The following is a 25702-nucleotide window of genomic DNA, read 5'->3' on the forward strand; positions in this document are numbered from 1 at the left end:
ACTTAGTCCCCCAAGTCAAACACCGGAGGAAGGAGGGAAGGGTCCTGATATAGGATTTAAATGTCAGTATGTAGACTATGACAGTGTGCAGGTATGAATTCAAGGGGAAACGCCTTTGGAGCATTCCTTCCTGATTCCATAATAGCACAAAACACTGAGGCAAAACAGACACATTTGGACTCAGCCCTGTTTTGTTTAAAATACCCAGATAGAAGCCTGGGGGGAAACAAAGGATATCACAAAGATCCTTTCTTATTATCTGTTTTCCTTTTGATGTTTAATTCTAACTGGATTATAGGTTGACGTAACTACAGAGTGTAAATAATGTATAGCCACTAAAGCTTAGTCATGTTTGAACCACTGCTTTACATCCTCAAGAAAAGGTCAAGGGGTTGGAAAGAGGTCAGTGGACTGAGTACGTGCTTTGCAGGAAGGAGGCCCAGGTTCAATTCCTGGAATTCCTGGAACGACCAGGAGTAGTCCCTGAGCACAGAGCCAGGTGTGGCTCTGAGCACCACTGTGTGTGGATCTCCTGGCCAACAGAACAAAAACCCACCAGCAACACTGGAAGATAGCTTGTGCTCCGCAAGCATCCCTGTCCAGTGAGATGATACAAGCTGCCAGTGTAACGATACATGTTCTAGTGACACACCAAAGGCAGAAGAGAGGTAAAATGACCTTAACAGTTTAACGAGTACCCTATCCTACCTGCTGTACTATCCTCTGGCCCGTTTCTATGGAATTCTCCACCTCCTCATTCTAAGTCTTCAACAACCCCCCATCTTCCCTGCATGATCTGGACATTTCTGTAGGGACAGGTCTAACCACCTCTAGTGGGCAGTCCAGGTCAAGGCTTCCAGAATGAAGAAAAACCTGATCTCACTCCTAAGGTATGTGGCCAAGAGGAACACACATGAATCCCCATGTGGCTTTATGCTGACAGCTGGCAAACATGCTCCCATTGTCACTTCTCCAGTTACTACAGATATCAAAGTTTAAATGCTCGGGGCTGGAACGATAACACAGTGGGTAAGGCATTTGCCTTGCACGCAGCTGACCCGGGTTCAGTTCCCAGCAACACATATGGTCCCCCGAGCACCGCCAGGAGTAATTCCTGAGTGCATGAACAAGGAGTGCATGAACAAGCATTGCTGGGTGTGACCCAAAAAGCAAAAAATAAATAAAATAAAATAAATGCTCATAAAATGAAAATACCTCCAGTGTTTCTCTTGAAGCCTTTTTCCAAGCTCTGAAGTAAATTTCTGCGATGTGCACCACCAAAGATCTATTGAAAAGAAAGTTGAAGTTCAAAGAAACAAGCCATCACTATTGTCATTTCAGATCCCCTAACCTTCAGGGAGAAGTAACTCAGGGCTCGGGTAGTGCTTTGCCGAGTGCCTACAGTGACAGGCTTACTGGCTGGGCACAAAGCAAAAAAAAAAACAGGTCTGAGAAGGGCTGATGTGTTCACCTCCTCAGCCCAGGGTTACTGCTTTCTGTGAGACTGTGAAACTGTAAGTCAAGAACCAAACTCTGATGCTGCTACTGTTTGGGGTCTACATGCCAGGCTGTGCACTGGCAATGCTCAGGCACCAAATGATGCTGGGGATCAAACGTGGGCCTCCTGCAAACATGCGCTCCTGGGGAGTTGGTGCTGCCAGCAGGTCAATCTGTACCTGCGAGGCGAGTGCGTCAGCAGCCTGATGGCGCCTTTAGACTTCCAGATACCCCAAAATTGCTGCTGTGCCTTTGGACAGACCCCAAAAACTTGGGGCAAAGTTTACCAAGAAAGTAAATGGCCAAAAGTTAGGTATGTGGGAGACACACCCACAAACCACCTCTGGCTCAGCTATATAATTGGAGGCATGGCCTCTCTGGTTCCTGATTGAACTGCTTAATAGCCATGATCCCTTGGGGGTATGGTGCCGCCAGCAGGTCCAACTGTACCTGTGAGGCGAGTGCATCAGCAGCCTCATTGCTCCTTCAGACTTCTAGATACCCCAAAATTGCTGCTGTGCCTTTGATCAGACCCCAAAAACTTGGGGCAAAGTTTACCAAGAAAGTAAACGGTCAAAAGTTAGGTATGTGGGAAACACACCCACAAACCACCTCCGGCTCAGCTATATATATATAATTGGAGGCAAGATCTCTTTGGTTCCTGATTGAACTGCTTAATGGACATGATCCCAGAGACTCAGAAATGAATCTCAAAACCCAGTGGCTTTAGGTAGAAATGCGTCTGGTCTCTGCAGTAGGCTACCGGTGCTGGACCAACCCAGGTGGGAATAGGTTTCATGCCTTGGCCTGTTCCCCCTGGCGGCCCAGTGGCCACCATCCGTCTGAGGCCACTGGATAGTCACATTTGGGCCCCCAGTGACGAGACACACAGGGCCTCACGGGATGAGGGTGGAGCCGGGCTTGTCCTCCCCACCCCAACGAGACCCCAAGTCATCGCCCACGAATGGCTTCTCTGGCTCCTGATCAAGCTGCTTAATGGCCAGGATCCCAGAGACTCAGAAACAAATCTCAAAACCCAGTGGTGTTTGGCAGAAATGCATCCGGACTCCACAGTACGTTACTGTCGCCGGGCCACCCCAGGGGGGAATGGGTGCTGTCCCTCCGCCTGCTCCCTCTTGGCGACTTGGTGGCTGTCATCCTCCAGAGGCCATTGGACAGTCAGGCTTGGGCCCGCAGTGACAAAACTTGTTGGATCTCACGGGATGGGGGGGGAGGTGGATCCGGGCCTGTCTTCCCCACCCTAACGAGACCCTAAGTCATCGCCCACAAACGGCCTCTCTGGCTCCTCATCAAGCTGCTCAACGGCCTTGATCCCAGAGACTCAGAAAAAAATCTCTAATCCCAGCGGCTTTTGGCAGAAATGTGTCCGGACCCCGCAGTAGGTTACTGTCGCCGGGCCACCCCAGGGGGGGAATGGGTGCTGTCCCCCTGCCTGCTCCCTCTTGGCGACTTGGTGGCTGTCATCCTCCAGAGGCCATTGGACAGTCAGGCTTGGGCCCGCAGTGACAAAACTTGTTGGATCTCACGGGATGGGGGGGGAGGTGGATCCGGGCCTGTCTTCCCCACCCTAACGAGACCCTAAGTCATCGCCCACAAACGGCCTCTCTGGCTCCTCATCAAGCTGCTCAACGGCCTTGATCCCAGAGACTCAGAAAAAAATCTCTAATCCCAGCGGCTTTTGGCAGAAATGTGTCCGGACCCCGCAGTAGGTTACTGTCGCCGGGCCACCCCAGGGGGGGAATGGGTGCTGTCCCCCCGCCTGCTCCCTCTTGGCGACTTGGTGGCTGTCATCCTCCAGAGGCCATTGGACAGTCAGGCTTGGGCCCGCAGTGACAAAACTTGTTGGGTCTCACGGGATGGGGGGAGAGGTGGAGCTGGGCCTGTCTTCCCCACCCCAATGAGACCCCAAGTCATCACCCATGAACAGCCTCTCTGGGTCCTCATCAAGCTGCTCAACGGCCATGATCCCAGAGACTCAGGAGCAGATCTCTAAACCCAGTGTCTTTTGGCAGAAATCCCTCCAGATTTAAGTGTTAAAATTTCAGAATTTCAAAACCACATGGCCCTACTGCAGCCACACGACATCATATGTTATTCATAACCAGCAATAGAACACAAATTGTCTAGTGTTGCCTTTTCAGCAGATCTGAGTGTTGGGGTAAAATCTCAAATAATGGTGGGTCTGGTGTCGAAATAGTGAATGTGATCAAAGTAGAGAGAGAGTAAGGTAGAAATCATCTGCCCCACAGGCAGGGGGAGGGTATGGGATGGGGTATACTGGGATTTTTGGTGGTGGAGAATGGGCACTGGTGAAGGTACAGGTGTTTCATTGTATGACTGAGACTTAGACCCAAAAGCTTTGTAACTGCTCTCACGGTGATTCAATAAATAAAATTGTAAAAAATGGAAAAGAAAAAAAAAGTAAGGTGGAGTTCATGCACAATTCAATCAGCTAATCAGTGGCTGAATAAATAGCAGTACTCCTACAAAAAAAGGGGGAAAAAAAAAAAAAAAAAAAAATAGCCATGATCCCAGAGACTCAGAAACAAATCTCGAAACCCAGCGGCTTTTGGCAGAAATGCGTCCGGTCCCTGCAGGTTACCGGTGCTGGGCCAACCCAGGTGGGAATAAGTTTCGTGCCTTGGCCTGTTCCCCCTGGCGGCCCGGTGGCCACCATCCTCCAGAGGCCACTGGACAGTAGGTTTAGGCCCGCAGTGACGAGACACGCAGGGCCTCACGGGATAGGGGTGGTGCCAGTCTTGTCTTCCCCACCTCAATAAAGTCATCGCCCACAAAACGGCCTCTCTGGCTCCTAATCAAGCTGCTTAACAACCATGATCCCAGAGACTCAGAAACAAATCTCGAAACCCAACGGCTTTTGGCAGAAATGTGTCTGGTCCCTGCAGTAGGTTACCAGTGCCGGGCCACCCCAGGTGGGAACAGGTTTCGTGCCTTGGCCTATTTCCTCTGGCGGCTCGGTGGCCGATTCATCCTCCAGAGGCCACTGAACAGTCAGGTTTGGGCCCACAGTGATGAGACACGTGAGGCCTCATGGGATGGGGGTGAAGCTGACCCTTTCTATCCTGTTCCAACAAGACCCTGAGTCACCACCCATGAACGGCCTCTCTGGCTCCTGATCAAGCCGCTTAATGGCCATGATCCCAGAGACTCAGAAACAAATCTTGAAACCCAGCGGCTTTTGGCAGAAATGCGTCCGGATCACGCAGTAGGTTACTGGCACCAGGCCAACCCAGGGGAGAAAGGGTGCTGTCCCTCCGCCTGCTCCCCCTAGGCAGCTCTGTGGCCGCCATCTTCCAGAGGCCATTGGACAGTCAGGTTTGCGCCTGCAGAGACGAGACACGCGGGGCCTCACGGGATGGGGGTGGAACCAGCCCTTTTCTCCCCACCTCAACGAGATCCCAAGTTACCTCCCACAAATGGCCTCTCTGGTTCTTGACCAAGCCACTTAATGGCCATGATCCCAGAGACTCAGAAACAAATCTCGAAACCCAATAGCTTTTGGCAGAAATGTGTCCGGGCCCAGTAGTAGGTTACTGTCACCAGGCCGCCCGGGGTGGGGGAGGGGAGGGTGTTGTCCTCCACCTGCTCCCCCTAGGCGGTTCGGTGGCGGCCATCCTCCGGAGGTCTTTGCGCAGTCAGGTTTGGGCCCTCAGTGACGAGATACACGGAGCCTCACAGGATGGGGGTGGAGCTGGCCCTTTCCTTCCTGTCTCAACAAGACCCCGAGTCACCGTGCATGAACGGCCTCTCTGGCTCCTGATCAAGCTGCTTAATGGCCATGATCCCAGAGACTCCAACAAATCTCGGAACCCGGCAGGTTTTGGCAGAAATCCCTCCAGATTTAATTGTTAAAACTTTGGAATTCCAAAATCATGCGGTCACTACTGCAGTCATGCGACATCGTATTATTCATAACCAGCAATAGAAAACAAATTGTCTAGTGTTGCCTTTTCAGCAGATCTGAGTATGGGTCTGTTATCAAAATATTGAATGTAATCAAAGTAGAGAGAGAGTAATGTGGAAACCATCTGCCCCACGGGTAGGCGGAGGGTGTGGGATGGGGGTATACTGGGGCTTTTAGGGGTGGAGAATAGGCACTGGTGAAGGTACGGGTGTTTCATTGTATGACCGAGACTTAAACCCGAAAGCTTTGTAACTGTTCTCACGGTAATTCAATAAATAAAATTATAAAAAATGGAAAAAAAAAGTAAGGAGGAGTTCATGCCCAATTCAATCAGCTAAGCTCATGGCTGAATAAATAGCAGTACTCCTACATAAAAAACAAAAACAAAAAAAACCCATGTGCTCCTGCCTATTGAGATCTCTCTGCTCAGGCCTGGAAGTGCTTGGAGCCACGAGGGCCACACCCAGTGGAGCTGGAGGATGGTTGTGTAGTGCTGGGGATGGAACCTAGCACCTTGCCCACGCCAGACATGTGTTCCACTATCTGAGACATATCCCCAGTCATCAAATTCTTAAGGAAAAAAATGCTCAAATATAAATGTTCAGCTTGCAGCCATTTTCTTCCCAGGTTACTAATTGGCTCAGGAAAAGGTCTCCCAAGGATGCCAGCTGACTTCAGAATCAGTTGTGAAAGCTGTCAATTCAATCCAAACATTTTGCACAAGGAAAAAGGAAACAGTAGGAGTTTCCTCTGAGAAAGAGTGGCACGTGCCCTCAGCACCTCACTACTGCCTTTGGGAAATGCAGCAGCCCCACTTCTGGGTGATAGGTCCAAGTCTCCCACAGCCTAAGACTGACACCAAGGGGGCTCTTAGGGCAGCTGGCTCCTGCGGGGTGCCTCCCTCCTAACCCCTCGGCAACAGGGAAATGAAGAGCAGCACACCCCACCCTCCCACACACATTGAAGGGCCAAGGATATAGCCCAGCCAGGAGTGACTCTAGCATTTCATGGAAAACTCTAAAGAACAGCCATAAACTGAAACCCTCATTTCAGTGGTTGTTACTGAAATAGAATGATTCCCTACAGAAGGAAATAAAGACGGACTCTTTACATGACTCAATCCATGTGTAAGGCTTTGGCTTCAGTCCCAGCACTGCAAAAATTTCAAGCAGGAAAATGACCTTGAGTGGTACAGCCAGGCAATAATGAAACCTGAGATCATTTCAAAATCTTTAACTACATCAACACAGAACTTAAAAGTCCCATAATCTTTGGAAGAGCTCATGAAGCTGAGCACACTCTGCATGGGAGCCTGCATCACAGCACCCAATCACAGAGCTGAGTAGCCAAAAGCATCACCAAAGCATAGCCCCAAAACCAAAGCTGAAAATGTCACACAGGGCTGGAAAGGTAGTATGGTGGGGAGGGTGCTTGCCTTGCAACAGCTGACCTGGCTTCCATCCCCAGAACCCCACATGGTCCCCTGAGCCTGCTACGAGTGATCCCTAAGTACAGAGCCAAGAGTAAGCCCTAAACACAGCTGGGTGTGTCCCCAAAACAAACCAAGGAAAAAAGTCACACCATCTTTCAAAACCAAATTAATATTACCCAAAATATTAATTACCTTTAATACTTACTTTTGCAATCCCTGTAACTGGTTTTTAATGGTTCCATGGATCATTTTAATAAAATTTATATTCCAGTTGAAGAGAGAACTAAGAAATCTTCTTCCCTGTAAATTGAAAAATAGAGTACATGTTAAAAAATTAGGGAGGCCCTGCAGGAATTTTGAGACCCATGGAATATCTTCCAGTGCAGCTACATGAGAGTGTCAGCGTATGTGTGCAGACACAGGAATGTGGCAGAGCAATTTCCTCTTAGTAAGAGCTATCCAACCAAGGAAGCAGGTCAGCTCAGCTGCGGGCTCGCGACCCTGGGACCTCCATCTCTCCCTGCAGGACCCCAGGTGTCTCCCGAGATGCCTGGAGAGAAGCAGTTTTGAGCGTCTGCCCTGCCCTCTTCACTCCTGACTCGGCGCCCATCTCATCCCAGACCCAGGTTAGCTCAGCAGCCGGCTCGCGACCCTTGGACCTCCATCACTTTCTGCAGGACCCCAGGTGTCTCGCGAGACGCCTGGAGAGAAGCAGTTTGAGTGTCTGCCCTGCCCTCTTCACTCCTGACGCGGCGCCCATCTCATCCCAAACCCAGGACCCAAAGTGTCTCCCGAGACGCCTGGAGAGAAGCAGTTTTGAGCGTCTGCCCTGTCCTCTTAACTTCTGACGCGGCGCCCATCTCATCTCAAACCCAGGTTTCCGTAGAAGCGTGGCCTCCTCACAAGTGGGCGTGGCTTCAAAAGTGGGCATGGCTTATTTTCTGGCAGGCCAGCGCTCACAGGGCTGCAGGTTGTTTACCCATACTAAGGAACCTAGTCCCCAAGGAATCTAGTTCCCAACCTACTCAGCAATATGAAGAAACAAAGAAAATCCCCACCACAAGGGGAGAACAACGAAAACAATCTAGAACATTCTGTCGATACAGCTCACCTAAGGGACCTCTCTGACATAGAATTCAGATACGAAGTCATGAAGATGTTCAATCAACTTAATGAAACAGTCAGACAGACAGCCAGTAACACCACAGAAAAAATCAACAAATTACAAGAAGAAATGAGAGCAGAAATGTCACGATTAAAAGATTTCGTAGATGAAATGAGAAACTCAGTTTCTTCTCTTAAAAATAGAATGACCGCAGCTGAAGAGAGAATCAGTGAGCTGGAAGATCAGCTGCAACAAGCCAACACGCAACAACAAACAGTGGCAAGGGACCTCAAAATAGCTCTACAGAGAATCAGAGTCCTAGCAGATGATTCCAAGAGGAACAACATTAGAATCATGGGACTACCTGAAGCTCAGGGAAACAATCCCAACGAAAAAAACACCGTCAAACAAATCATTGCTGAAAAATTCCCAGAGCTCCACAATGCAGCCATTCAGGTTCAAGGAGCCCGAAGGGTGCCAGCTAAAAGAGACCCGAACAAAAACACTCCAAGACATATCATAGTTAGAATGATCGATACTGCCGATAGAGATACAATACTGCAAGCAGCAAGAGCAAAGAAGGAAATCACATACAGAGGAGCACCCCTTAGATTCACAGCAGACCTATCAGAGGAAACCCTACAAGCCCGAAGGCAGTGGCGAGATATAGTCAAAAATCTCGCTGAAATGAATGCTTCACCAAGAATACTCTATCCGGCTAAACTCTCCCTCAAAATCGAAGGAACGGTACACTATTTTCTAGATAAACAGCAGGTCAGGAACTTCATAGACTCAAAACCAAACCTAAAGCAAGGGCTAAAGGGGCTACTATAAGACAGGACAAACCCTACAACCACAACACACCCGTACAGAAAGATGACACAAAACCCCATAACCATTCTCTCAATGTCAACGGTCTAAATTCACCAGTTAAGAGACACAGAGTGGCAAAATGGATACAGAGACAGAACCCAACATTCTGCTGCCTACAAGAAACTCATCTCAACAGCCAGAGCAAACAGAGACTCAAAGTCAAAGGATAGAAAACAATCCTGCAAGCACACAGCTCCCTCAAAAAAGCTGGGGTGGCCATACTAGTATCCGACAACATTAATTTCACGTTGAAAAAGATTAGAAGGGACAGTGAAGGCTATTTTCTCTTCATCAAGGGATACGTACAACAGGAAGAAATCACACTCTTAAATGTATATGCACCTAATGAGGGAACAGCTAAATATTTAAAACAACTGCTAACAGATTTTAAGGAGGACATCACTACCAACACAATAGTACTTGGAGACTTCAACATTGCCTTATTTCCTCTGGATAGATCAACAAGAACAAAACCCAGCAAGGAATTATCGGCTTTGAAAGAAGAAATAGAAGAGAAAGGGCTTATGGACTTATACAGGGCTTTATACCCCAAAAAGAAAGAATACACATTCTTCTCCAGTGCGCACGGAACATTTTCCAAAATAGACCATGTGCTAGGACACAAAACATACCTCAACAGAATCAGGAAGATAGAAATAGTATCAGCCATCTTTTCAGACCATGATGCACTGAGGATAGAAGTAAATCACACAAAGACACGGAGAACCAAATCAAACACCTGGAAATTAAACAACTCGATGCTGAACAACGAGTGGGTCAGGAACGAAGTCAAGGATGAAATCAAAAGATACCTGGAAACAAATGAGAATGAAAACACAAACTACCATAACTTATGGGATGCAGCGAAAGCTGTATTAAGGGGAAAATTTATAGCTCTGCAAGCATATCTTAGGTCGGTAGAAACGATGCACATAAACAACTTGACCTCACAGCTCAAGACCTTAGAAAAGGATCAACAGAAAGAGCCTAAATCAGGCAGAAGGAAAGAGATCATAAAACTTAGAGCAGAAATCAACGACATGGAAAACAAAGAAACAGTCCGAAAGATCAATGAAACCAAGAGCTGGTTCTTCAAGAAAATAAATAAGATAGATAAACCACTACCAACACTCACAAAGAAACAGAGAGAGAGAGAGCCTTAATAAATCGAATCAGAAATAAGAATGGGGATGTCACTACAGAAACTAAAGAAATTCAAGAGATCATCAGAGACTACTTTGAAAGTCTGTATGCCATGAAACATGAGAACTTGGAAGAAATGGATAAATTCCTGGATTCCTACCATCTCCCAAAGCTGAATCAAGAAGATATAGAGTACCTGAATAGACCTATTCACATCAAGGAAATTGAAACTGTAATCAAAAGTCTTCCCAAAAACAAAAGCCCAGGCCCAGATGGATTTACTAGCGAATTTTTCCAAACATTTAAAGAGGACCTATTGCCAGTTCTTCTCAAGCTTTTCCAGGAAATTGAAGAAACAGAAACTCTCCCAAACAGCTTCTATGAAGCCCATATCTCTCTAATACCAAAAGGAAACAAAGACACCACAAGAAAAGAAAACTACAGGCCGATATCCCTGATGAACACGGATGCGAAGATTCTCAACAAAATACTAGCCAATAGAATTCAACAACTCATCAAAAAGATCATACATCATGACCAAGTGGGATTCATCCCAGGGATGCAAGGATGGTTCAACATATGGAAATCAATCAACATAATCCATCATATCAACAAAAGAAAAGATAAAAATCATATGATCATATCAATAGATGCAGAGAAAGCATTTGACAAGATCCACCACCCATTCATGATGAAAACCCTTGCCAAAATGGGGATAGAGAGGACTTTCCTCAATATAGTTAAAGCCATCTACCACAAACCTACAGCAAACATCATCCTCAATGGGGAAAAACTGAGACCCTTCCCCCTAAGGTCAGGGACGAGACAAGGATGTCCACTCTCTCCACTACTGTTCAATATAGTACTGGAAGTACTTGCAATAGCGATTAGGCAAGAAAAAGATATTAAGGGCATCCAGATAGGGAAAGAAGAAATTAAGATCTCACTATTCGCAGATGATATGATACTATACTTAGAGAACCCTAAAACCTCTACCAAGAAACTCCTAGAAACAATAGGCTTGTATAGTAAAGTAGCAGGCTATAAAATCAATACCCAAAAATCCATGGCTTTCCTATATGCAAATAGTGAAAGAGAAGAAAGTGACATCAAGAAAACAATCCCATTCACAATTGTGCCCCAGAAAATCAAGTACCTAGGAATCAGCTTAACTAAGGAAGTAAAGGACCTGTACAAAGAAAACTACAAAACGCTACTTCAGGAAATAAAAGAGGACACGAGGAAATGGAAAAATATCCCCTGTTCATGGATGGGGAGAATCAACATCATCAAAATGGCAATACTTCCCAAAGCACTGTACAAATTCAATGCAATCCCTATAAGGATACCCATGACATTCTTCAAAGAAATGGAGCAAACACTCCTGAAATTTATATGAACAATAAGCCCCCACGAATAGCTAAAGCAATTCTTGGGAAAAAGAAAATGGGAGGAATCAACCTCCCTAACTTCAAACTCTACTACAAGGCAGTAATAACTAAAACAGCATGGTACTGAAACAAAGGCAGAGCTGCAGACCAATGGAACAGAGTTGAATATACTGACATTTCCTCCCAAACATATAATTATCTAATCTTTGATAAGGAGGCAAGAAAAGTGAAATGGAGCAGGGAAGGTAAGGTAAGGTAAAGGCTCTCCCGTTGATCGTCGATTTGCTCGAGCGGGCCCAGTAACGTCTCCATTGGAGACTTTGTTGTTACTGTGTCTGGCATATCGAATACTCTCGGTAGCTTGCCGGGCTCTCCGAGAGGGGCAGAGGAATTGAACTTGGGTCGGCCATGTTGGCCGCTTGGAAGGCGAACGCCCTACCGCTGTGCTATCGCTCAAGCCTCTTTAATAAACTGTGCTGGCAAAACTGGACGGCTACATGCAAAAAAGTAGGCTCAGATCTCTGCCTAACACCATGCACAAAAGTAAGATCGAAATGGATTTATGACCTCAACATCAGACCAGAATCCATAATGTTTATTGAAGACAAAGTCGGCAAAACTCTCAATGATATTGAAGCTAATGGTATCTTCAAAGATGCCACGTCACTGGCCGAGAAAGTGAAAACAGAGATAGACAAATGGGACTATCTTAAACTAAGAAGCTTCTGCACCTCAAAAGAAACAGTGACCAAAATAAAGACAGCCTACAGAATGGGAAAGGATATTCACCAAATACACATCCAACAAGGGGTTGATATCAAGGATATACAAGGTACTGGTTAAACTCCACAAGAAGAAATCACCCAACCCCATCAAAAAATGGGGTGAGGAAATGAACAGAAACTTTCGCAAAGAAGAAATCCGAATGGCAAAAAGGGAAAATGCTCTACATCACTAATCATCAGAGAGATGCAGATCAAAACCACAATGAGATATCATTTCACACCACAGAGACTGGCCCACATCCACAAGAACAAAAGTAACCAATGCTGGCGCGGATGTGGCGAGAAAGGGACCCTCCTTCACTGCTGGTGGGAATGCCGGCTGGTCCAACCCTTTTGGAAAACAGTATGGATGATTCTCAAAAAATTAGAATTTGATCTGCCATTTGACCCAGCTATAGCACTCCTGGGAATATATCCCAGAGAGGCAAAAAGGTATAGTCGAAGTGACATCTGCAATTGTTTGTTCATTGCAGCACTCTTTACAATAGCCAGAATCTGGAAAAAACCTGAGTGCCCAAGAGCAGATGACTGGTTAAAGAAACTTTGGTACATTTACACAATGGAGTACTATGTAGCTGTTAGAAAAGATGAAGTTATGAAATTTACATACAAGTGGTACCACATGGAAAGTATCATGTTAAGCGAAATGTGTCAGAAAGTGTGGGATAGACACAGAAAGATTGCATTCATCTGGGGAACATAAAGCAACAAAACATGAGACTAACACCCAGGAATGGCTGAGATTAGTACCAGGAATTTTGCTCCATGACTTGAAGGCCAGCCACACGTGCTAGGTGAAAAGGAAGCTCAGATAGAGAAGAGAGCACCAAATAAAGGGTGTTGTGAGGACCCTCCCACGGTGGGAGAAGCATGCTAAAAGTAGTCTATAGACCAAACATGATTGCCACTCAATGTCTCTCTTGCAAAACACAGTACCCAAAAGAAGAGAGAGAGAACAAGGGGGAATACCCTGCCAGAGGCAGGGTGGGACGGGGGGGAATGGGGGGTGGGGGGGATGCCGGGACCCGTGGTGGTGGATGATGGGCACTGGTGGAGGGATGGGTACTTGATCATTGTATAACTGAAACCCAAGCACAAAATTTGTAAGTCTATAACTGTACCTCATGGTGTTTCACTAATAAAAAAAGTTTATAAAAAAAAAAAATTAGGGAGGCTGGAGCAATAGCACAGCGGGTAGGGCATTTGCCTTGCACGCAGCCAACATGGCCGACACAGGTTCGACTCCCAGCACCCCATATGGTCCCCTGAGCACTGCCAGGAGCAATTCCTGAGTGCATGAGCCAGGAGTAACCCCTGTGCATCGCCGGGTGTGACCCAAAAAGCAAAAAAAAATATTAAACAATCAAAAAAGTCCCCGTACCTGAAAAATGCAATGCTTGGTATACTTAATCATGTGACAGCTGCAAGTTCTAATAAATCATCCATACAACCTACTCAAGAATCACCCTTTAAAAATGTGGTAATGTATACCTCTTTCCACACTAAGTCACTAATAGACCACACTGTCTGTATCCTTGGGTACTTTCCTGTGATACATGTTAAAAAATTCAACAATCAAAAAAGTCCCTCTCTACACTAAAACACTAACAGACCACACTGCCTCTGCTCCTGTGGTACTTCCCTGTGGTACGTTACACCCCTTTTTACACTAAGTTGTGAACAGGTCACACTCTATGCCTTTTTTTCCCTGCTTTTTGGGTCACACACGGCAATGCACAGGGGTTACTCCTGGCTCTGCACTCAGAAATTACTCCTGGAAGTGCTCAGGGGGCCATATGGAATGCTAGAGATCAAACCGACTGACCGCATGCAAGGAAAACACCCTAACCACTGTGCTATCGCTCCAGCCCCTACATCAACCCTTTTTGAAAGTTAACTCCCTGATGGGCAGTTAACTGCCTGTGCTTGGAAGTGTGTATGCCGCGTGGGGGAGAGGAGGCCAATATGTGCCGCTGTGTGGGAACCACCGGTCACCTGGAAGGAGGACAGAGGCCCTTATCCCAGGACCAGTGCTTTCTCTGCCTTGCTTTCAACAGTCTGTATGTGAAAAGCAGGCCCACTCCCTGAGACCTGCACTCACACAGCCACCTGCTCCCCGTTTCCGCCAGCCCTGCAGCCCAGGTGCAGGGACTCACATCACGCATCAGCAGGGGACCCACAAAACACGAGCACAGCACAAACAGCATCTCAACCTCAACAACCTGGAGAATAGCCCCTAAAAAGCAGTTGACAAGCACATCGAAAAAGGACTCCATTTACCTCTTCTTTCTTGATACAACTGACATTTATGAAGCACTCAAGTAGCATGTCTTTAATTTCTCTGCTTTCCTCCAAATCATAATCAAAGCAATACAAAGCTTGATGGATACGCCAAAGTCGGCATATGTCTGCACCCTAGGAAAGGCAGAAAAAGGAAAAGCATTAATAAAAATATTTTTATAAATAGTAAACTCACATTTCGAATGAGGAATACTTGCTATCTGAGCCTGGGCAGGCAGCTCCTGGGCTCTGTGGTCTCCGCCTGAGACCAGGGTCCATCCCCAGCACCAGTCTCACGCTGCTGGGAGTGGCTCCCAAGAATCAGGCCTGGAGCAGACCCTGAGGACCATGGGGTGTGCTCCCCGAAGGAATACTGTATCAACAATAACTACAAGTCTATCCATCAGAATAAAAGTTTGGTTTTAGTTTGATTTTGGGGTGACACCTGGTGGAACACGGTGTACTCCTGGCTCCGTGGCAGAGATCACCCCTGGAGCGGCTCAGTGAGTCACACAGAAGGCAGGTAAGTGCCTCCTCCCCTGTACTACCTCTCCAGCCCATCATTTCCTTAACTTTAAACAGGATTTAAGTTTACACACTCCAGGTGGCCAGTGGTTTCTCTACTCAAAAACAAGGTACGCAACACTTGAGACACATGGAAAAGCGAGACACAATGGCAGGGAAACAGGGATTGAGGTCAAGTCCCTGACATAGCAGGAACAAACTGTAGTACATACAGGGTTTGCGCTGGTTCTGCGGCCCCAGAGAGGCTGAGTGCAAGGGCTGTATGAGAAGGCCCTTTTCTGTCAAGAAAGGAAACTCCCTGGAAGACAGGTGTGGGATGACACAGCACAGCAGGAGGTGGGCAGGGGAGAGCAGAGAGTCGAAAGGCAGGCTTAGATAAGAGTCTTCAAGTTCACAAAGGCCTACCAGCCTCATTCTAGAGAGCTAAGACAGTAGGGGACATCGGGGGGAAAAAAGAAAAGCCAGGGGTAGGAGCAATAAAGAAAGTACAAGAGGGAGGGCATTTGCATTGCACTAGGCTGACCTAGGTTACATCCCTGGCACCCCATATGGCCCCATTAGCTATCAGGAGTGATCCCTGAGCTCAGAACCAGGAGTAAGCACTGCCAAGTGTGGCCCAATAGCGAACAAAACAACTCAAAATGTCCCTAAAACTAACAGGGTTACTGCTGGAGGTGGCTGTGAGTGACTCCATCTTCCTTGGTTTGTCTCTCCTTGCCCAAATTTTTGCTCTGCATTTCTGCTTTGGGGCCATATCTAACAGTGCTGAGAACTAGTCCCAGCCCAGTGTTCAGGAGTCGTAATGGGCCATGCTGAGGGACCAGGCAGTGCTGGAGACTGAGCCTAGAGCTCTCAGGCAAAGTCTGCACTTGCCCTGAGTCATGAAGACAGTCCCTTTCGGCTCAGACACAGCCCCAAGATGCAAAAAGGAACAGCCCCAAACACCTACCAACCCCTGTGGTGGGCCAAAATGGGCCTCCCTTCTGGCTCCCACCACCACATCCCTCACCCGCTCCTACTGCGACCTCTGATCACTCCTATGACCTTCCACCAGTGTGTCTGGCCCTGTGCTACACTGGGTGGCTACTGCCCTCCTCCTACAGTCTTGGGTCCACCCTGAGAGGACCATGTGAGTCATTGGTACCCCGGTCTCGCCTATCTCTTGACTCATACGTTCATGCTTCTGAAGAGATCTCACACTCAGTGCGAGGGCCAAATAATTGACCTTGGATATGTGAGGACAAGCCTGAGCTAAGCTGCAGTCCCGCCTGCCACCTGTGCTAACAGTGAGAGTCTCCTTCAGACACACCATGATTCCTGAGACCCCTGAAAAAGTCAGAACCCTTAAATGGGTAAGCCAGACTGCTGACAGGCAAAATCCAAGTGAAGAAACATAGGCACTGGTTAGGAGTATGTTTTGAGGTTTTGGGCCACACCCAGCAGTGCTCAGATGCTCAGGGATTACTCCTGGCTCTGTATTCAGGTGGGACTCAGGGGACCATATGGAGTATGAGGGGTAGAACCAGGTCAGCCACGTGCAAGGCAAACACTTCACCCGCTATACTATCACTCCAGTCCCAAAAGGAGAACATACAGTCTTTGTCTCCAAACTCCTCCTTAGAAGCATGACAAATGCCGTCTTCCCCATGTCCTCTTTGGCAGGCAGGCCCTTCTCCCACCAGGTAACACACAGGTCCTGAATTAAGCTCCTGAGTGCTCGCTCAGAGTCTGGTAACGCATACAAGATACCTGCAGAGAGCATAGTGATGATCAACATGGAATCAATGTTACCACAGACTCATAATAGTGAGACTATGGCTGTATACACAAAGTTTGCAAATAATATGCAAATATTAGTTTATGTTAACATACAAAGGTTCACAGACCATCTTTCCAAATGAGACCGTTTTCCTAGTACTGTAACAGCAGATCCAATACAATTCAGAACTGGAAGAAGCAGAATGATGAAACTCCATTCTCTTAATTCAGCAACTTGATGCTGATGCTACAGTTCATGTTAATTAGGCCAAAACCAACTGTGAGTCACTGGGACACGCTGGCACCAATGTGTGCAGGTGGCCCAACAGTGAGGCAACCATCCAAGCTGAAGTGCAGAGCATCCCGAAAGACCCCACATCAGTGTCTGCTCTCCCTCACCCTCAGGCAATCACAGCTTTCTTCTCCAAGCAATGGCCTCAAATTCTGGCTCACAGAATACTACTGAAAATCGCCATTGTAATGAATCTGAAGTTACAGTGATTCTATTAACAGGAAACCTCTAAGATTAAGATAATCTTAGAAACAAAATAAGATTTAAGATAATCATACAAAACAAAAACATTATTATTATCCAATATGTCATTATTCCGATGTAAGATCCCTGAGTTCATGGGAAGCTTAAGACAACTACAAGACTAGCACTTATCATTTTAGGACAAATGCAGTCACGTTCTCAAAGCACTGAGGATGATTTATATCTTGGGGGGGACCAAGGAGGCCCAGGAGACTTACCAGTGATTCTTGGCCAACTGGGCCAATGGTTCGGTGTGAGGACCTGAGGATGGTGCTTAGGGAATTCAGGGAAACACCTGCCTTAATTCCTGTACTACCCCTACCCCTTAAGGGTGACTCAACAAGACACTATGTCGTGTGTGAATTATGAATAGAATAGCATACTGCACAGCTCCATTAACCACAGCCTGGATCTGTCATGTAGAACCACACACCTCACACAGGGGAGACACTTCCTGACTATCATTGCTTACAATTTTAGATTTTTTTTGGGGAATGAGATATCTACCTTTTTTTTTTTAAGGTACTGGGATTTACAATACTATTAATCATTCTTTTCATGCCTATATCATTTCAACATCTACAAATTGTATATTTGTAGAATTTCCATTTCATGTAAATTTTAAAATGTTTTAGCATAGAATTACTCACATTTTTAGATATTTAGATTTATAATTTCTACATTTTACAGTCTTATCTTCAGTTAACTCATATCACCGTTTTTCCTAAATAACAGTCATCTTGTAGTTCTGTTAAAACCTGACAACTGTAACTGAAAAATAAAATAAAAAACTTGACAAGTGCGGCCAGAGCGATAGTACAGTGGGTAGGGCGTTTGCCTTGCATGTGGTCAACCCCGGTTTGATCCCCGGCATCCCATACAGTCCCCCAAACACCGCCAGGATGATTGCTGAGTGCAGAGCCAGGAGTAACCCCTGAGCATTGCTGGGTATGACCCAAAAAGCAAAGAAAAAAAAAAAACCCAAACACTTGACAAGTGATTGAAACTAAATATGAGTAAAACTTGTCTAGCACCAATTGCTGCTCCTCAGGTCCCATTAATAACAAGGTGAAGAAATGATCCAAGGGCCAAAGAGATACTGCAGTGGGGAAGGTACTTGCCTTGCACCTGGCTTAGCTGGGTCCAATCCCCAGCACCAAAAATGGTCCTCTGAGCCTGGCCAGGAGTGAACCCTGAGAGTAGAGCCCTGAGCAAGCCCTGAGTACCGCCAGGTATGACCCAATCCCCTGACTCTTGCCAAAGAAAGTCACATAATCAAAAAATTTTCCCAAGCGCCTGATGATTCCTAGGTGGCAGGGATTACCAACTGGGAAAGGCACAAACTCTGACCTGCTGCTGCTGAGTATACGGGACCCTCCCGAGATGGGGCAAACATCAGCCACTCCCTTCAGTCCACACTGTCCCCAATGGAATCATTTCTCTGTGACAGCTTCAGTCCAGCTATTCCTTAGGACAGCCCATCAAAATAGCCCCCTTCCCTCCTCCCCTCTCAACTGCAGTTTGGAACTGACTGCCAAGAACTATTTCAGGCCAACTCCACTTTAAGCTGCCACCTTGGTTCACTGTCCCTCACACCTGTGGTATCAACCTCCCACACCTGTGGATAAGTGCAGCTCTCGGATGGGGTGAGATGCTTCCCTTCCAAATGTGAGACTGGGTCTCAGTCAACTCACCATTGAGTATGACGGCACACTCCAGCAAGGCCTCATAGTTCTCACTTTCATTTATCACTGACACTGAGGCAAGAATCACGGACGTAATTGCATGAATTATTTTTACATTATTTTTCTAAAAGAAAAAAATTGCAAATAATTATTTCAGTTTTCAAAAGAAATTTAAAATGTAGTGAATTCATTTTTAACGAAGCCTACACTTCTAGCTTATTCCAAAAAGTGAATTAAAGTTGATTACAAGTCAGTTGTCTGAAAATAAAATCAACACAGAATACTAAAGTGATAAATTAGGATTACAAAATATAAGACTATGATAAATACTTCTAAACCTCAAACATTTTCTTGACTTACCACTCAATCACATACAGTGCACAAGGACTTTTTAGCCGAGAAAAGGAACCAGATTTCTGGAAAACTAATATTACCATTTTTGAATCATGCTCTGTCTCCATAATATCTTCATCCTGGGGCTCCATGTTCTGCCAGCCATCCACGGGGCTTTCTAACAGCAAGTCTGTTAATAAACTCTTAAGTCTTTGCCAGAGTTCTTCTTTCTGCTTCCTTGATAATTCTTCTAGCAATTCATTCAGGTTGAAAGGATCAGAAGAATCTCTCTGTGAAATAAAATATCAAACATTACATTTGAAATACAAAAAAAAAAATAGGATTTTTTTTTAAATCCTTCTATTCCTGTTATAATGACATCTCAAGAGAAGTTTACTGATTTATTTCTCCCGGGACCGGGTGTCCCAGGGAGGATCTGAAACAGCAAGAACCCAGAGACAGATGTGGGTTGCAGAATGCTCTTCATTCTGACAATGCAGTCATGATGAACAGGAGAGCAGCTTCACAATGGAGAAAGCCACCCCTGAGCCACTGGCCAGACTAACTTTCCAGTCAGGGCACAGCAAACTGCCACCAAGGAGGCTGACATTCCCACTGTGCTCCTGCCAGAATGCAGCTGAGGCTGAGACAGATGCCTGCAGCTGCCTGGATATCTGGGGGAAAACAGGAGCCAAGAGGGAGATGGTGCTGAGCAGCCACTGACAGCAGCAAGCACATGAGCACACTGGGTCAGGATGTGCATCTATGCGCGGTGGCCTCTGCTCACTACACTAACTCAGACCCTGCAATGGTGGTGGAGAGGCAACTGAGGGGTGGGTGCCAGTGTGCGTGCTGTGTCTCATCCTGCCCTCTGTACTAGACCAGCAGGAACAAGGCACCCCTTTCCATGCAAATTCGAGAGCTTAGTCCAGGGAAAGGGTCAGTTTCAGCAGCATCAGGCGCATCTTTGTTTCTTTTCCTGAGGTGCTGGGGATCGAACTCAGGTCTCACCTTCACAATTGTTTTACCTCTGAGCCACCTCTCTGGAGTACACCAGGTACTTCCTAAGAAGTTGATGTGTCCAGGACAGCGCCACTGTCTGTGTGAAGCACCAATTTCTGAGGCGGAGGTCTGGAGGGTGTGCGAACCCAGCTCTCCCACTCCGTCTGCTCTGCCCTTGCGTTTCGCAGATTTCATGCTGTCTACCACAAAGCAATGTATGTCTGAGGCACTATTAAGCGTTCACGAAACGTGCTAGTCATAAACTGCCACAAGTGCTTGCTGAAACCGAACCAGAGCAGTCTCCAGATACTGCATGACAGCAGTTCCAGGCTCTGCAGTTAGGACAACGTCACCGCAGCACCAGTATCACCTGTTCTTCATGTAGTGCTCACTCTGCCTTTGACTCTAAACTCAAACTCAGCTGCTTTGTCGTTTAGGCTGCTATGATTCTGGCCACCCCTCACCTGGCTTAGGTACACCAGCTCTCAGATCCTGACAAACCACCTACACTCCTGCTGCTAAAGCAATGGATACTGCTCTCCTGAACACAGCCACGGTGAATGCCTGTGAGTCTGGGCAAGGGGGTTGTGTTCATTTTTGTTTGGAGGCCAGACCCAGCAGCTCTCAGGGCTTATTCCTGGTTCTGTGTCCAGAGATCACACCTGGCGGATTTGGGGGACCATATAGGGTGCCAGGGATTGAACCCAGGTTGGCTGCATGTGAGGCAACCACCTTATTTGCACTATCTCTCCAGTCCCTCGGTAAGGGATTTTAGGCTCACAAACTATCATTCTATGATGGCAGAGTCCTGCTAGATGTCAATTTTGTCTCAATTACGAACGATAATCTCCTAAGAGTTCCTAGCAACCAACTTACGATTATGCTCCTCTCTGGTTCTTAAGTCTTCACTAATTCACCGCAGGATCAGTACAAAGAGGAAGTGGGGCCAGAAATAGCACAACAGGTAGGTTCTTTCCTTGCATGTGGCATGCCATATAGTCCCCCATGCCCCACCAGGAGTGATCCCTGAGCACGGGCCAGGAGTAAGCTCTGAGCACCACCAGGTGTGACCCAAAAACAATTTGGAAAACAAAACAAAACAAAACAGAGAAAATGTCTTTTGCCCCAAAGTCATAAGTACGTGAGGTTTGGTGCTTTACTGGCTGTGGCTCCTCAGACTTCTTTTTTCACTTCTCATAGACAATTTCACACATTCCCAGGAATAAGACTTCTACTGGGAGTGAGGGCAGTCCAGACCACTTTCCCAGCCTTCAAACACACAGAACACCTACTGAAGACTCATCAGTATGTCCTACAGTGTCACTCAGCACTGCACAACAGCTCATGTGCTCCACACCCAGGAGCACTCCAAATGGCACAACTGGCCCATATCTGATGATCCACTCACCCCAGAGGCTCCCCTCTCCTGGAGGCTCAAAGTGACACTTTGTTTCCTGTTCCGACCCCATCCCAAAGAATTATTTTTTCTTTTTCCTGCTTTTTGGGTCTTTTTAGCTGTGTGCAAGGCAAACGGCGTACCCACAGTACTGCTGCTCAGGTGCCTGGAGTTGTTTCTAACTCTACTCCTCATATACAACCAAAGACTTCCAAAGGGAAAATGTGATTTTCCTCCAGCTTTCTGCCCCACTGCTTCTCTCTCTCTTTTTTTTCCCTCTTCTGTTCTATCCTTTGTAGGTAATTCTCTGAGTAAGGCTCCTAAGACACCTTCCTTAAGATAGTAAAAGGTTGGGGATGTGGTTCAGTGGGTTAGCACATGCCTTCATATGGAGAACCTGGGTTCAAGCCCCCTGGGCATGGGGGCTGGAGCGACAGCACAGCAGGTAGGGAGTTTGCCTTGCACGCAGCCGACCCCGGTTTGATTCCCAGCATCCCATATGGTCCACTGAGCACCATCAGGAGTAATTCCTGAGTGCAGAGCCAGGAGTAACCCTGAGCATTGCCGGTGTGACCCAAAAAGCAAAAGCAAAAGCAAAAAAAAAAAAAAAAAAAAGCATGGGGAGATAATATAGCGGGAAGGATAGTGTTCACAGAGCTAACCTGGGTTCAAGCCCTGATACCACACAGGGTCCCCTGAGCCCCATCAGGAGTGATTCCTGAGTGCAGAGCCAGGAGTAAGGGACCCCAACCCAACATAAGTAAATGAAGTTGTCCCCTGGAGCCATCCCTTCCCATTTTCCCTCTTTGATCCTCAAACTTCTGTACCTCTGTTTATCTAGTACTTTCTGCCCAGAGAAAAAACACTTCATGCTAATGTGCTGTTCCCTCTCAGGCCCCAGTCCTTGGCCCAGCCTAGACCTAACATACACGCACAATCAACATTTATTACATAGAAGCACATCATGTCATAGCACTGCACCTCCCGACAGTATTCTTTTGTTTTGGGGCCACACCCGGCAATGCTCAGGGATTACTCCTGGTTCTGTATTCAGGAACTATTCCTGGTAGTACTTGGGGGACCATGTGGGTGCTGGGGATCGAGCCCGGGCCAGCCACATTCTGGGCAAGTTCCCTACCCACTGTACTATCTCTCCAGCCCCCAACAGCATTCCAGAAAGAGGAGATACATGATGAGAATTAAGGCTCCTGCCTCGCACAGGGCCAGCCCCGGTTTGATCCCCAGTACCAAACTATGGTCCCTCAAGCACTGAGAAGACTGACCCATGCTCAGCAGAAGTAAGACCCAAAAGAACAATGCCCGCTAGGGTCCAAACAAAACAAAACAGACAAAAGACAAAGGAAGAAGAGATCCAGAGGCCTGGGAAAGCACTGAGGTGCAGGCACTTGCCTTGCTTCCCACTGACTTAATTCAACCCCCCGCACCATATATGGCCCCCCCCAACCCAAGCAATGCCCTGGGTTGCCTCGAGGAGAGCCAGAAACAACCTCTAGGCACCAAGGGGTGGGCCGAACCTGGAAAAGAATAAAAAAGAGCCACAGGGCTAGAGGGAGCTCCAAGGGGCGAGCTAGTGTTGCAGGCAGGAGGCTGGGCTTCGACGCCCTTCTTTCTGCTGTGACTCCAGACGAGATCCCAAGGAAGCGTCCTGCCTCTTCCCGGGGCTCTCTGATGACTCATCTTTCTCTTTTGCATCAGCTCCGGAAGGGCACAGTAAAGAGCACACAACAACTGTCTGGTGCTTGGGCCACACCCACAGGCGCTCAGGCCCACTCCTGGCTGTGTACGCAGGGTTCACTGCCTGTGGGGCTCGGGAGTGGCGAGGGGGACGGACTCCTGGGTCGGCCACACGCAAGGCAACACAGACCCGCTGTACTATCACTCCGGTCCCACAATGCTTTAAACAAACAGTCAGGATCACAACTCAGTTACTGGCTGGAGTGACAGTTCGGTGGGCATGGCACTCGCCTTGCATACGGCGGACCCAGGCTTGATCCCCGGCACCCAGTTCGGTCGGTCCCCCAAGAACGGCCGGGAATAATTCCTGAGCCCAGACCCTGGGGAAAGCCCCGGGCACGGCTAGGTGTGGCCCCAAACCAAGAAACGAAAACCCCACACAACTCACGTCAAGTTGGATGAATTTTAGAAACTCTCCAATTAGCTCCTTAGACACGGCGTGAATAAAGGCCTCGCGTTTTTCCATGGCGGAGGAGGCAGGTCTTCCTGCAGCATCTATCCTGTGACCCTAGAAGAAAAGGCAGCCACGGTCAAGCTTGCGCTGGCCACCGCGGCTTCCCTGCAGGATGCAGCTGGGCACCGCCCGCGAGCTTGCAGAGTTCCTCTGCCACCTCCGAAACAGTTTCCAGCAACAGGGACCCCTTCACCTCTTTCCTGAGGACGGGACCAAGCGGCACACGTGAGGCTGCCACCCACCACGCCGCTCTCGGCTCTCCCGCTGCTCCCTGCTCGGAGCAAGGCGCTGCCCCGTCAGGGCGGAATTTCCTCAGGAGAAGCCGGCCTGGCAGCTGGGCCTCAGAGGCTGGCGCCGCGCACCGCGCTGTCAACAGCCCCAGCTGCAGCGGCAGAGTGCTCCCGGGCACCTGGGAGCTCGTTAGGGCGGCCGGGCGCCAGGCACACACGCCCACTCCGCCAGCGCTGCGGGGTAACGAGCGCCCAGGGACCCTCCTCACGGCACCCACTTCCGAAAGCCAACCGAGGGCCGACAGAACAAAGCCCCTGCTGCACCCCGCCCAGAGCCACACGGAACCCGCGAGGCCGGCGGGGCGGGCTGGCTGTCCCCACAGAGAAGCACCCGTGTCCGCCTCGGACCCACCCACTGCCCACAGGCACGACTACGGGCGGGCTGCGGGTCACCGGCAGCCGAGCCCCTGCCGGCACCTCCGCCCCTGCCCCGCGCCCCAGGGCGCGAGATCCCGCGGGGCCCAGCAATGACCCCCGCCGCGTGGGTCGGGGTGGCACAGCTCCAGCCCCACAGACGCGTCCCCTGCAGAGGCGAGGCGAGGGCCCCGCTGAGGCGAGCGAGGCCCTTCTGAGGCGAGTGAAGCCCCGCTGAGGTGAGCAAGGCCCCACTGAGGTGAGCGAGCCCCCCTCTGAGGCGAGCGAGCCCCCTCTGAGGTGAGTGAGGCCCCGCCGAGGCGAGTGAAGCCCCGCTGAGGGGAGCTAGGCGCCCGGGTCCGCGCCCCTCTGAGGCGAGTGAGGCCCCGCTGAGGTGAGCGAGCCCCCCTCTGAGGTGAGTGAGGCCCCGCCGAGGCGAGTGAAGCCCCGCTGAGGGGAGCGGAGACCCCCGCCCCCCGCTGAGGTTAGGGAGCCTCCGTTCAGGCGAGCGAGGGCCCCTCGGCCGCCCGCTGAGGCGACTGAGGCGCCCTCCCCGCCCCACTGAGGCGAGCGAGCCCCCGGCTGAGGCGAGCGAGACCCCGCTGAGGGGAGCGAGGGCCCCTTGGCCGCCCGCTGAGGGGAGCCGGCCCCTCCCGAAGCAGGCGACCCCCGGGCGAGCGCGGCCCGACGAGGCGCGCGGAGGGCTCGAGCCCCGGAGCCGGGCGGCCGCTGCCGACGCGCGGGCCGCGAGGGCGCCGGCTGGACACCGCGCCGGGGCCCTTCCCGGGCCGCCCCGGGCTGACTGTCCGGCCGGGCCCGCGCCCCGGACCCGTCCCGCCGCCGCCGCGCCGCTCACCTCAGCGCCGGGTCCGCCGATTTCCCGCGCTCCGACCACATTCAAACGCGCCCGCCCGCGCCCGCGACGCGCCCGCGGCCGCGCGTCACGGCGCGCAGTCTCGCGAGAGCCGCTCCCCGGGGCGGGGCTTCGGGCGGCGCGCGCCCCCCAGCCGCCACCCGGGCCCGCCCGCCGGGCCGCCTCCGCCTCGCGCGCTCGCGCCCCGCCCGCACTTCCGGGCCGCCGCGCGCGTGCGCGCACGAAGCCCCGCCCCGAGCCCGCGGCGCGCCGGCCCCGCCCGCGCCCCGGCCCCGCCCCCGCTCGGCCC

General features: G+C 49.3%; 1 protein-coding gene across 1 annotated transcript in view; it reads right to left on the reverse strand.

Moving 5' to 3' along the window:
* The window catches only part of NCAPG2 (non-SMC condensin II complex subunit G2), a 67077-nt gene extending 41649 nt beyond the window's left edge, over positions 1–25428 (reverse strand). Inside the window, exons 1-8 of the mRNA XM_056134807.1 lie at positions 25396–25428; positions 23830–23949; positions 19390–19578; positions 18965–19079; positions 16572–16726; positions 14453–14587; positions 7081–7175; positions 1216–1285 (exon numbers count right to left, since the gene is read on the reverse strand). Of these exons, the coding sequence (XP_055990782.1) occupies positions 1216–1285; positions 7081–7175; positions 14453–14587; positions 16572–16726; positions 18965–19079; positions 19390–19578; positions 23830–23907 (837 nt within the window). The 5' untranslated portion in view covers positions 23908–23949; positions 25396–25428. The remainder of the gene's footprint in view (positions 1–1215; positions 1286–7080; positions 7176–14452; positions 14588–16571; positions 16727–18964; positions 19080–19389; positions 19579–23829; positions 23950–25395) is intronic.
* Between the last annotated feature and the right edge of the window lie 274 nt (positions 25429–25702).

This window comes from Sorex fumeus, unplaced genomic scaffold (genome assembly GCF_029834395.1).
Source record: "Sorex fumeus unplaced genomic scaffold, SorFum_2.1 ptg000107l, whole genome shotgun sequence".
NCBI lineage: Eukaryota > Metazoa > Chordata > Mammalia > Eulipotyphla > Soricidae > Sorex > Sorex fumeus.